Here is a 13,411-nt window from a genome sequence, read left to right on the forward strand (position 1 = left end):
GTAAGTCCCGTCGGCTATCAGGAGAAGGACAGGCCCATAACTCCCATCAGCTCTTTCCATAACTTCCATAGACTACAATGGAGAGATGCACATGCCAGCTCAGCCACCTCTCTATTGATTCCTTTAGGGAATGCGGCCATCCTGAATTGGCAGACGGGGGTGATAGGTGGTGAGGATCTCAGAGGTGACAACTGGTATGGATACCCTATAAATGTCTGTGATGGGAGTGTCCCTTTAAGAATGTAACTCCATTTTGTGCGCAGCCGGAGATATATGACATCTTAAGGCGTGTTTTTCCATGACCTAACTATTGATCCTCACCTTCAAGTCTATGTCAATCCAGCTGTTGTGATACTACAACTCCCAGCATGCTGCATTTACTGTTATTGGACTTCTGAGAAAAGCCAAGCAAGTGTTCATGCTGGGAGTTATAGTTTCCCAACACATGGGACCTCCTGACTCTCCAGATGTCGGGGAAGAGAAGGATCGGGCAGCTGGATTTCATCATGCCCAATCCTCTTCATCTCAGGGGAGATAAGCTGCTGTCAGAGTTGCCATCTCTCCCACTGAAAATGTATGCTTGACTCAACCGAGCATGCATGTGTATGTGGGGGTCTGGAGGAATAGGCTGACAGGTATCGTGGATATATGGCCAAATTTGACTAATTGACAATGTGCATCAATGAGGACCCCCTGAAAGACCCCCAACAAGCATAGGAAACCATCATCCGACCATCTGTTAAATCCTACTTCTTTCCCTGGGATTAGGGGCGAGAGGTGACTTGCAGACGTGTATCCCCCTTTATCCATCATCTTATTAATACACCACTCCTATTCAGCAGAGCTGATTGTGCTCCGTACTGGAGTAGTGGAGACTGGTGCTCCAAGCTTGCTGACCAGTGATTTCCAGCGGACTCTCCATGCTGACCCTCCAGCTCGCTGCTGCCTCACCCCGTGTGTCCAGCGTGTGCTCTACTGCCCTGCTCTCCGCTAGTCGTAGACCCCACAACAATCCTATGACTTTACAATGAGCACAAACATAACAGACCCCAGCTCGAGAAGATTACACCGTCACAGTGTCCACTGGACTACAAACCCCATCATCCCTGCTAGTAGTCAGGATTATTAATTTTGGTAAATTGCAACATTGCAGCAGCCGCATCACATGATAACAGTAAAGACAGTTATTTACAAACAATTCAAAATTGAAACATTTTACATTAAACACATAAACAATTATGAACCACACCTCCCGCCAGCTGCCGCTCCATTCATCTCAAGTTCTGTATATAGCTGAGCGCTGTCTCCGGGGTTCCCTTTCAGATGCATGGAGCGGTGTGCATGCCCGACCTGCCGCTCCATTCATCTCAGGTTCTGTACATAGCCGAGCGCTGTCTCTAGAGTTCCCTTTCAGATGCATGGAGCGGTGTGCATGCCCGACCTGCCGCTCCATTCATCTCAGGTTCTGTATATAGCTGAGCGCTGTCTCCGGGGTTCCCTTTCAGATGCATGGAGCGGTGTGCATGCCCGACCTGCCGCTCCATTCATCTCAGGTTCTGTATATAGCTGAGCGCTGTCTCCGGGGTTCCCTTTCAGATGCATGGAGCGGTGTGCATGCCCGACCTGCCGCTCCATTCATCTCAGGTTCTGTATATAGCCGAGCGCTGTCTCCGGGGTTCCCTTTCAGATGCATGGAGCGGTGTGCATGCCCGACCTGCCGCTCCATTCATCTCAGGTTCTGTATATAGCCGAGCGCTGTCTCCGGGGTTCCCTTTCAGATGCATGGAGTGGTGTGCATGCCCGACCTGCCGCTCCATTCATCTCAGGTTCTGTACATAGCTGAGCGCTGTCTCCGGGGTTCCCTTTCAGATGCATGGAGCGGTGTGCATGCCCGACCTGCCGCTCCATTCATCTCAGGTTCTGTATATAGCTGAGCGCTGTCTCCGGGGTTCCCTTTCAGATGCATGGAGCGGTGTGCATGCCCGACCTGCCGCTCCATTCATCTCAGGTTCTGTATATAGCTGAGCGCTGTCTCTAGAGTTCCCTTTCAGATGCATGGAGCGGTGTGCATGCCCGACCTGCGGCTCCATTCATCTCAGGTTCTGTATATAGCTGAGCGCTGTCTCCGGGGTTCCCTTTCAGATGCATGGAGTGGTGTGCATGCCCGACCTGCCGCTCCATTCATCTCAGGTTCTGTACATAGCTGAGCGCTGTCTCCGGGGTTCCCTTTCAGATGCATGGAGCGGTGTGCATGCCCGACCTGCCGCTCCATTCATCTCAGGTTCTGTATATAGCTGAGCGCTGTCTCCGGGGTTCCCTTTCAGATGCATGGAGCGGTGTGCATGCCCGACCTGCCGCTCCATTCATCTCAGGTTCTGTATATAGCTGAGCGCTGTCTCCGGGGTTCCCTTTCAGATGCATGGAGCGGTGTGCATGCCCGACCTGCCGCTCCATTCATCTCAGGTTCTGTATATAGCTGAGCGCTGTCTCTAGAGTTCCCTTTCAGATGCATGGAGCGGTGTGCATGCCCGACCTGCGGCTCCATTCATCTCAGGTTCTGTATATAGCCGAGCGCTGTCTCCGGGGTTCCCTTTCAGATGCATGGAGCGGTGTGCATGCCCGACCTGCCACTCTATTTATTTTGGGGACTTTGAGAGGTATGAAGTCCCCGTTTTTGTGATTGGTGGTGGTCCCAGTGGTAGGACGCCCAACCGATCTAACCTTTATCCCTCATCCTGTGGATAGGGGATAACTTGTAACAACCGGAATACCCCTTTCACTAGTTTATGCAGTGGGGCACAGTCTTATACTATCCAGTCAGTGCTGCCAGATTGTGCGGGGGAAGGGGGGGGGGACACCCCAACTGGTAACTCCTAGCTGGACCTTTATTGCAAACCACTGGCAATCCAGTCCTAACTTCTAGCAGGAATAACAGAGGAATGGCGCATCATAGATTCATACGAATACATGGTCCGGAATTGTTATTACATGGGGAGTGCAAGTAGTTACTAAAACAGACGTGTCAGGGGAGACCAGAGGTCCCTTTAAGTTTACAAATTGACCAGTGCAGCCTCCGACCATTCCTAAATAGTTGTCACCTGTAGCTGGACGTCAGGAGGTCCCCATCCCCTGGCCCACCAAGACCAGAGATTAGAGATTCAGCAGGTGGTAAGTCCTAAAGCATAGTCACCCCAGGATGGCACCTGTCCTACACCAGGGCACCGGGAGATTTCAAGCTCTCCAAAACTTTTCCAAGCGGAGCTCCCCTTTAAACTTTCACACAGATGTCTCTTACCTGTCACGGTGCAGGACAGGATGTAGCATACGGCCCCCGCCACCGACAGCCCGCCAGCCGCACAGGGGCCCATGCTGTCAGGTGAGGAGCTGCTGATATTCCGAGTGCTTTTCTTGTAACCTCCGGGGACCCTCCTAACCTGAGCGGAGGCCTGAGCCCGCGTGCATCATACTGTCCATTAGTGGAGCGGCTGCCGGCTGAGTGCGCTCTCTGCGCGGTCCAGGAGCGGCCCCAGGGGGCCCCGGAATCTGCGCAAGGCTTCACATTCTCTTTGTTCCGAGGAAGATGCCCTGAAAGCAAGAACACCGCGCAGATTAGAATAGAAGCTGGCGGGATTAACCCCTTGTCTGCTGCAAGTCACTGGAAGACCCTCAACAGGGACGAGGGGGTGCACACATACAGCAGATTCCTATGGTCTGTGCTTTCCCCATAGACACAGTGCATGTTGGCAAGCCTCCCACCAGGACTAAAACTTCGGGGGCAAACCCCCTTAAAACGGGTTCCTGGCAGATTAACCCCTTATCTGCTGAAAAGGCTTAGGAAAAAAAGCCCAGGGAACATGTACGAGGCATAAGCACAAAGAACCCAATGAACAGTCTTAGTCCATAGACACAGTGCATGTTGGCAAGCCCCCCACCACCAAGACTAAAACATCGGGGGCAAACCCCCTTAAAACGGGTTCCTAGCAGATTAACCCCTTATCTGCTGAAAATGCCTAGGAGAATCCCAGGGAAGATGAATAGACATTGGGGGTTATTGCAGAGACAAAACCAGGACAGCTTTCAGGAGCTGCCTGACACTAGCACCCTCCTGGCCGCCTGCACCACAGGTCCTGCTCCCCTCATCCCAAGGACACAAGGCATGAAACAAGACCACAACCCCCCAAGTATACCCGACTGGACCCCTATAGTGTCCTAGCTGATTAACCCATTCAGTGCAGCTCCAGTCACTGTAGAGTTGGGGGTGATGGTGTGTCCCCCCCCCCTAGCAGCCCCCTCAGTCCTGTGTCTCTCTACATACAGGTGCAAAACTACAACTCTCAGCCAGTCCTGGCAGCCACATGCTGGGAGTTATCATTTTGCATAAACTGGAAGTGGATAATATATCATGTAAAACAGATTATGCGAGATAGAGCAGAGCTGGGTTTGTCATTTGGCATGCTCTGATGAGGTCAGGATGAGTGTCATCAGTTTTTACATAGGACTGCCGGTAAACCCACTGCATTACAGGGTACTGAGAGGTATTAACATGCAAAGAGTACAAATTCAGCTCTGCTACATCTGTGTGTATGCGGGAACTGAGGGGGGATTGCATACAGACTTATGAAATGCACAGTATGCTGTTCTATAAAGAAGGCAAAGGGAGGATGAGACACAGTGTAGAAATAATTATAATAATATAAAAATAATTAATAATAATAAAATAAACTTAAAATAAATCTTTAAAAAATATTAACAATATTAAAATAATAAAAATATAACATAAAATAATACGATAATAATATACAAATCATTCTACATTAATAAATCAGTAATCATTTTCATATTTTCTATGCTTCTCTCCCATAATCGTCTCTTCTCAGCTGCTTTTTCCATGTCTAACAAGCGCAAAACTGACAGCAGAGCGGGGGTTGTGTGCACTACTCACATGTAGCAGAGTGCAATGCACCCTTTAACATTTTTGGGGCCGTATTGTATGATAGGAGTTTTACCGCCAGCCCTATGTAAGACCACAGATCACAGTAACAGAGTCATCTCTACTACATCTGACATACTCATCTCTACTACATTTCATAACCCCCGCTTTCCTATAGCTTTCCACACCTTACAAACACTACTCTACTACTTCTGACGATCTGCTATGATTGATGTAACAGGCTCCGCTGTATCCAACAACAACAAATAAATAAACTACCACTGGACTGCATGTGACATAATCGACTCTGCTACATAATCTCCTCTAACATCATTATGTCCGGTAGGTCAGATGGACTCATCCTTGGTGCATTTGACATAATAATCTGCTACTTCATCAGACAAACTCATCTCCCCTGCACTGAACACACAATACCCATGTCAAGCTTAATATATCTATGTCTGCTACATCAGACATACTCATCTATACTACATCAGCTTTACCCCACTCTGCTACATCACACATAATCATCCTTTCTACGTAAGATATTCTCATCTCTTCTACATCAGACAAACTCATTCTTTCTAAGTCCGATATACCCAGCTCTGCTACATTAGACATACTCATCCCCTCAACGTTTGATCTGCCCAACATTGCTTCATCAGACATAACCATCCCTTGTAAGTCAGCTTTTCTCATCTCTTCTACATCAATCATACTCATCTCTTCTATGTCAAATATACCCAGCTCTGCTACATCAGATACAGATAAACCCTGCTCTGCTGCATCACACATACTTATCCCCTCAACATCTGATATGCCCAGCTCTGCTAAATTGGACATAACCTGAGATATGCCCAGGTGTGATACATCATACGTATCAGATATACTTATCCCTTCAGTGTCAGCTCTGCCCAGCTCTGCTACATTGTTAATAAACAACTTTTTCACATCCAGAAATACTCAGCTCTGCTACATTGTTAATAAACATCGTTTTCACCTCCAAAAATACTCAGCTCTGCTACATTGTTAATAAACATCTTTTTCACCTCCAAAAATACTCAGCTCTGCTACATTGTTAATAAACATCTTTTTCACATCCAAAAATACTCAGCTCTGCTACATTGTTAATAAACATCTTTTTCACATCCAAAAATACTCAGCTCTGCTACATTGTTAATAAACATCTTTTTCACATCCAAAAATACTCAGCTCTGCTACATTGTTAATAAACATCTTTTTCACCTCCAAAAATACTCAGCTCTGCTACATTGTTTATAAGGATCTTTTCTACCTCCAGAAATGCTCAGCTCTGCTACCTCAGAGATACTCATCTGGGATGCATAAAACAAACTCATCTCTGCAACACCTGGCCACACCTTGCATAGTTTTGAGTAACACCTGACAGCATCAACACTGCTACATCTAGTAAACCCCAGAAGAACATAGGGAGCAGGAGAACTTTACCTTCTTGCCTCAGATGCCCAGATTCCTCCAGAAGATTAGGAGCTCCCTGACTGGATCCACCACCCTCCTGCTGTAGCTTCAGAAGGACAGGCTGGTGCAGAAGTATTCACACCCCTCACTTGACATGCCAGTTGTACTAGAGGAATGTTCTGCAGAAGACCCCAGCTCCTCCTGGACCTCCTCCACACCTGGGCTCCTTGCTCTACACTCCAGACCATTGAAGGAGGTAGTCCTTGGTTCAGCTGAGATGAAGCAGCTCCAGACCTGACCATGGATGGAGAGAAGCTGGAGGAGGAGCAAGCAGAGGGCTACCCAACCTGTCAGGAACTGCACTCTACACGAGGAGGGGGTGAAGACATTCCAGATGGGGGGCCATGGTGTAGGGTTAACCCCTGAGATGCCAGGCTGCAGAGCTGAGCCCAGGATGTGCAGGTGCAGAGAAGACAAACTGCAGCTGCTGACATCATTGTATTGGCAGGGAAGAGCTGAGTTAGCACCTATATAGCAGAGCTGAGCATGTACAGGGTAATGAGAAGGATAGGCACTGTTGTAAGATATAGCAAGCCTAGTTCTGGTGCAGCAGAGCTGAATGTATCATATGCAATCAGATGAAGCAGAACTGAGTTGGCACAGTGTAACATATAGGAAGACTGAGTAAGGTACAGCAGAGCTGAGCTAGTGGTGGCAGGTTAATAGTAATGATAGGCACTGTTGTGAGAGTAAACCTGGTTCTGGTGTAGCAGAGCTGAGTGTTTCATATGTGGCAGGCTGGGCTTAACAGATGAAGCAGAGCTCAGTTAGTGCATCATAAAGGAAGTCTGCGTCAGGTAAAGCAGAGGTGAGATAGTGGTAGCAGGATGATGTGAATGACAGTCACTGTTGTAAGATAGAAGAAGTAAGGTCCTGGTGTAGTAGGGCTGAGTGCGTCCTATATATCAGGCTAAGTTTATCAGATGAAGCAGAGCTGAGTTGGCACAGCACAGATGTATGACAAAGGAAGGCGGCCTCTGGTGAAGCAGAGCTGGGGTAGTGGGAGAAGGATAATCCAAATGATAGGCTCAGCTGTAAGGTATAGCCAGCCTGGTTCTGATGTAGCAGAGCTGAGATTATAAGTGCAGTTCAGTGTGTCCTATACAGCAGATAAAGCAGAGCTGAGTATGTCAGAAATAAATCTGTTACTGTGATCCTAGAGGTCTTCTGTGGTTTTGCCTAGGACTGGGGGTAAAGCAACGATTTGTGACTGGACCCTTGGGGATGTCATGAATGATATGTCACGACAACAGGTAAATATACGGAATGATGCATGGCGGCCAATTATCAAGATGCACAAGCAATGCCGGCTTACTTTATAAACTCAGCTCTGCTACATCAGTACAATACATGAAATACTCATGAGATGGTGGCCTCCAGGTGCTTATAGCTGAACACTATGCAGTGCCCTAACACACAGTGACGAGCTCCGCAGCTCTACAAGCTGACCCCACCATCCAGCAGATGAGTCAGTCCTGTGCAGTCCCTGCTCTGCACACCAGGGGGCGCTGGGGACATGCAGACATCTGGATGGATCCCGGACCTGGATCTTCTACGTTTCATTTCGAGGCCCCATAAAGCTGGGAGGTTATTTATGAGGGTGACATAGTGATGTGTAAAACGCTGGAATCAATGGATGGAGAAATGATTTACGCTTCATCGAGAGCGAAGCCTCCAGAGAAAATCCGAGAGAGCGCAATTAAATAAATGTATCTCCACGAGGCAGAAGAGACACGCAAGAGTGACCCTGAGCGGAGACCCCCAAACCGTATCTACATATCCAAACCAGTGACCCCCAAACCGTATCTACATATCCAAACCAGTGACCTCCAACCCGTATCTACATATCTAAACCAGTAACTTCACAGACTGTATCTAAATATCCAAACCAGTGACCCCCAAACCGTATCTACTCATCCAAACCATTGACCCCCAAACCGTATCTACTCATCCAAACCATTGACCCCAAACCGTATCTACTCATCCAAACCAGTGACCCCCAAACCGTATCTAAATATCCAAACCAGTGACCCCCAACCCGTATCTACATATCTAAACCAGTGACTTCACAGACTGTATCTAAATATCCAAACCAGTGACCCCCAAACCGTATCTACATATCCAAACCAGTGACCCCCAAACCGTATCTACATATCCAAACCAGTGACCCCCAAACCGTATCTACATATCCAAACCAGTGACCCCCAAACCGTATCTACTCATCCAAACCATTGACCCCCAAACCGTATCTACTCATCCAAACCAGTGACCCCCAAACCGTATCTACATATCCAAACCAGTGACCCCCAAACCGTATCTACTCATCCAAACCAGTGACCCCCAAACCGTATCTAAATATCCAAACCAGTGACCCCCAACCCGTATCTACATATCTAAACCAGTGACTTCACAGACTGTATCTAAATATCGAAACCAGTGACCCCCAACCCGTATCTACATATCTAAACCAGTGACCCCCAAACCGTATCTACTCATCCAAACCAGTGACCCCCAAACCGTATCTACATATCCAAACCAGTGACCCCCAAACCACATCTACTCATCCAAACCAGTGACCCCCAAACCGTATCTAAATAGCCAAACCAGTGACCCCCAACCCGTATCTACATATCTAAACCAGTGACTTCACAGACTGTATCTAAATATCCAAACCAGTGACCCCCAAACTGTATCTACATATCCAAACCAGTGACCCCCAACCCGTATCTACATATCTAAACCAGTGACTTCACAGACTGTATCTAAATATCCAAACCAGTTACCCCCAACCCGTATCTACATATCCAAACCAGTGACCCCCAAACCGTATCTACTCATCCAAACCATTGACCCCCAAACCGTATCTACTCATCCAAACCAGTGACCCCCAAACCGTATCTAAATATCCAAACCAGTGACCCCCAACCCGTATCTACATATCTAAACCAGTGACTTCACAGACTGTATCTAAATATCCAAACCAGTTACCCCCAACCCGTATCTACATATCCAAACCAGTGACCCCCAAACCGTATCTAAATATCCAAACCAGTGACCCCCAAACCGTATCTACATATCCAAACCAGTGACCCCCAAACCGTATCTACATATCCAAACCAGTGACCCCCAAACCGTATCTACATATCCAAACCAGTGACCCCCAAACCGTATCTACATATCTAAACCAGTGACTTCACAGACTGTATCTAAATATCCAAACCAGTGACCCCCAACCCGTATCTACATATCTAAACCAGTGACTTCACAGACTGTATCTAAATATCCAAACCAGTGACCCCCAAACCGTATCTACATATCCAAACCAGTGACCCCCAAACCGTATCTACATATCCAAACCAGTGACCCCCAAACCGTATCTACTCATCCAAACCATTGACCCCCAAACCGTATCTACATATCCAAACCAGTGACCCCCAAACCGTATCTACTCATCCAAACCATTGACCCCCAAACCGTATCTACTCATCCAAACCAGTGACCCCCAAACCGTATCTACATATCCAAACCAGTGGCCCCTAAACCGTATCTACTCATCCAAACCATTGACCCCCAAACCGTATCTACATATCCAAACCAGTGACCCCCAAACCGTATCTACATATCCAAACCATTGACCCCCAAACCGTATCTACATATCCAAACCAGTGACCCCCAAACCGTATCTACATATCCAAACCAGTGACCCCCAAACCGTATCTACTCATCCAAACCAGTGGCCCCTAAACCGTATCTAAATATCCAAACCAGTGACCCCCAAACCGTATCTAAATATCCAAACCAGTGACTTCACAGACTGAATCTAAATATCCAAACCAGTTACCCCCAACCCGTATCTACATATCCAAACCAGTGACCCCCAAACCGTATCTACATATCTAAACCAGTGACTTCACAGACTGTATCTAAATATCCAAACCAGTTACCCCCAACCCGTATCTACATATCCAAACCAGTGACCCCCAAACCGTATCTACTCATCCAAACCATTGACCCCCAAACCGTATCTACTCATCCAAACCAGTGACCCCCAAACCGTATCTAAATATCCAAACCAGTGACCCCCAACCCGTATCTACATATCTAAACCAGTGACTTCACAGACTGTATCTAAATATCCAAACCAGTTACCCCCAACCCGTATCTACATATCCAAACCAGTGACCCCCAAACCGTATCTAAATATCCAAACCAGTGACCCCCAAACCGTATCTACATATCCAAACCAGTGACCCCCAAACCGTATCTACATATCCAAACCAGTGACCCCCAAACCGTATCTACATATCCAAACCAGTGACCCCCAAACCGTATCTACATATCTAAACCAGTGACTTCACAGACTGTATCTAAATATCCAAACCAGTGACCCCCAACCCGTATCTACATATCTAAACCAGTGACTTCACAGACTGTATCTAAATATCCAAACCAGTGACCCCCAAACCGTATCTACATATCCAAACCAGTGACCCCCAAACCGTATCTACATATCCAAACCAGTGACCCCCAAACCGTATCTACTCATCCAAACCATTGACCCCCAAACCGTATCTACATATCCAAACCAGTGACCCCCAAACCGTATCTACTCATCCAAACCATTGACCCCCAAACCGTATCTACTCATCCAAACCAGTGACCCCCAAACCGTATCTACATATCCAAACCAGTGGCCCCTAAACCGTATCTACTCATCCAAACCATTGACCCCCAAACCGTATCTACATATCCAAACCAGTGACCCCCAAACCGTATCTACATATCCAAACCAGTGACCCCCAAACCGTATCTACATATCCAAACCAGTGACCCCCAAACCGTATCTACATATCCAAACCAGTGACCCCCAAACCGTATCTACTCATCCAAACCAGTGGCCCCTAAACCGTATCTAAATATCCAAACCAGTGACCCCCAAACCGTATCTAAATATCCAAACCAGTGACTTCACAGACTGAATCTAAATATCCAAATATAGAAATATATATTTTAAAAAAAGAGGATTATGGTACAATTAGAGTTCTCTGGTCCTAAGGGTGGACCAGGTGACATGAAAAACAAGTACCTGAAGCAGAGGCGCCAAGGGGAGGAGGTGAATTTTATAGAAAAAATATATATATACGTGTATAGGCGTTATGCTCGTCCACAACTATGGATCAGGAAAGGCAGCATAAGTGTTTCGGTGGGTCAAAGAATCACCCTTGCCCACTGTGGAGAAATAGAGGCGGTGCGGAGAGGAAGACTCCAGACTGGTCTTATCATTTGTTTGAGCACTCCTGAAGAAGAGGGCTTCAGACCCTAAAATGATTGACCAGAAGCCACTTGTGCAGGCGGCGTTCAATTATTTATATTCCTACATGCGATCCTGGCTGGGGGTGGAAAATAGTCCCAGGTGTCTTGAGTTTATCCTGGTGACTATCCCCCCTGTGAAGCGAGTGCATTTGATTTTACAATTTACACTTGTCAACATCCCCACTAAAGGGTTTGTTGTTTTCCTAAATTCTAAGCTCTTTTACTAGACCCAGGTGAAGGTCTTTTTATTGCATACATATATATATAAAAAATAACTAAATATAATCCTCATCACGAATGGTGACTAAGGGATTTGGCGCCTAGTACGTGTTTTCTCTTTCTTTTAACGTGTGCGAAGGGCTCCTCTTTCCTCTTCCTCTCCGCACCGCCTCTATTTCTATATATCCAAACCAGTGACCCCACAGACTGTATCTACACATCCAAACCAGTGACCCCACAGACTCTATCTACACATCCAAACCAGTGACCCCACAGACTGTATCTACACATCCAAACCAGTGACCCCCAAACCGTATCTACATATCCAAACCAGTGACCCCCAAACCGTATCTACATATCCAAACCAGTGACCCCAGAGACTGTATCTACACATCCAAACCAGTGACCCCAGAGACTGTATCTACACATCCAAACCAGTGACCCCAGAGACTGTATCTACACATCCAAACCAGTGACCCCAGAGACTGTATCTACACATCCAAACCAGTGACCCCACAGACTCTATCTACACATCCAAACCAGTGACCCCACAGACTGTATCTAAATATCCAAACCAGTGACCCCAGAGACTGTATCTAAATATCCAAACCAGTGACCCCACAGACTGTATCTAAATATCCAAACCAGTGACCCCCAAACCGTATCTAAATATCCAAACCAGTGACCCCACAGACTGTATCTACACATCCAAACCAGTGACCCCCAAACCGTATCTAAATATCCAAACCAGTGACCCCACAGACCGTATCGACATTTCCAAACCAGTGACCCTTAGTGTTGATCGCGAATATTCTAAACACAAATTTGTATCGCGAATATCGGCACTTTGAGAATTCGCGAAAATGTAGAATATAGCGCTATATATTCATAATCGCAAATATTCTAGATTTTTTTCCTCAGTAACCTCCCTTCTTGCTTGTGGGCCAATGAGAAGGCTGCAATGTCTTTGTCTGAGCTTAGCAACATCCCTAGCAACCAATAGGAAAGCTGCCTCCCCCTTACTATATAAGAACCTCCCCAGCAGCTCTGAGACAGAGAGCAGTGACATTGCTGTGCTCTGTGCTTTCATCTGGATCCTATTCCTTATCTAATACATTAGATCAGGGGTGCACAACCTGCGGCCCGGGGGCCACATGCGGCCCTTGATACCATTCTGTGCGGCCCCCAACCATCTGGTAACTGACATGTATGCCTATGTCTTGTGGCTGCTCACATGTATTTTTCATGTATTTCTCCCATTAGATGGGAGTCCTAGAAGTGTAACTAGACATTAATGGTATATAATGTGTGTTCAATATGCCATAAGTACAACATTTCAGTTGTTTTAAATTTTAATTTCGGCCCTCGTCATTGGTTTAGTCTGGCAATGTGGCCCCCAACCAGGAAACGTTGTGCACCCCTGCATTAGATAGTTAGTTAGCTTGTATATAT

General features: G+C 46.9%; 1 protein-coding gene across 2 annotated transcripts in view; it reads right to left on the reverse strand.

The window, feature by feature from the left end:
• Positions 1–6,611, reverse strand: part of CHRNA2 (cholinergic receptor nicotinic alpha 2 subunit) — a 121,976-nt gene extending 115,365 nt beyond the window's left edge. The window contains exons 1-2 of one of the 2 annotated variants that reach the window (XM_044291797.1): positions 6,398–6,611; positions 3,296–3,585 (exon numbers count right to left, since the gene is read on the reverse strand). In XM_044291797.1, coding sequence (XP_044147732.1) covers positions 3,296–3,368 — 73 coding nt within the window. In that variant the 5' untranslated portion in view covers positions 3,369–3,585; positions 6,398–6,611. Of the gene's footprint in view, positions 1–3,295; positions 3,586–6,397 lie in introns of those variants that run through there. The other variant, XM_044291798.1, reaches the window with a different exon arrangement.
• Between the last annotated feature and the right edge of the window lie 6,800 nt (positions 6,612–13,411).

Source organism: Bufo gargarizans, chromosome 4 (assembly GCF_014858855.1).
Source record: "Bufo gargarizans isolate SCDJY-AF-19 chromosome 4, ASM1485885v1, whole genome shotgun sequence".
Lineage (NCBI taxonomy): Eukaryota > Metazoa > Chordata > Amphibia > Anura > Bufonidae > Bufo > Bufo gargarizans.